Source organism: Corapipo altera, unplaced genomic scaffold, assembly GCF_003945725.1.
Source record: "Corapipo altera isolate COAL_440 unplaced genomic scaffold, ASM394572v1 61077, whole genome shotgun sequence".
Taxonomy (NCBI): domain Eukaryota; kingdom Metazoa; phylum Chordata; class Aves; order Passeriformes; family Pipridae; genus Corapipo; species Corapipo altera.
In genome coordinates, this window is record NW_020885417.1 from 14,891 (window position 1) to 15,329 (window position 439).

Sequence of the window (439 nt, forward strand, 5' to 3'; positions counted from 1 at the left end):
GATGATGATGATGATGATGATGATGATGATGATGATGATGATGATGAAGATGACCCCCTCGTGCCCCTCACCAGGCTCTCCCCTGAGAGCACCTCGAGCAGGCGGGTGAGGACAACATTGATGTTGATGACAATGACAATGTTGATGATGTTGATGATGACGATAATGAGAATGATAACGATGATGATGAAGACGAAGATGAAGATGAAGATGCTGATGAAGATGACCCCCCTGTGCCCCTCACCAGGCTCTCCCCAGAGAGCACCTCGAGCAGGCGGGTGAGCACGATGTTGATGTTGATGACGATGACAATGTCAATGACGTTGATGATGACGATAATGATAACGATGATGACGAAGACGATGATGATGATGAAGATGACCCCCCCATGTCCCTCACCAGGCTCTCCCCCGAGAGCACCTCGAGCAGGCGGGTGAGG

At 50.3% G+C, this 439-nt stretch overlaps 1 protein-coding gene across 1 annotated transcript in view; it reads right to left on the bottom strand.

Annotated features, from left to right (window-relative positions):
• Positions 1–394, bottom strand: part of SPTBN4 (spectrin beta, non-erythrocytic 4) — a gene marked incomplete at both ends in the record, with an annotated part of 15,208 nt that extends 14,814 nt beyond the window's left edge. The window contains one exon of the mRNA XM_027631637.1: positions 245–394. Coding sequence (XP_027487438.1) covers positions 245–394 — 150 coding nt within the window. The remainder of the gene's footprint in view (positions 1–244) is intronic.
• Between the last annotated feature and the right edge of the window lie 45 nt (positions 395–439).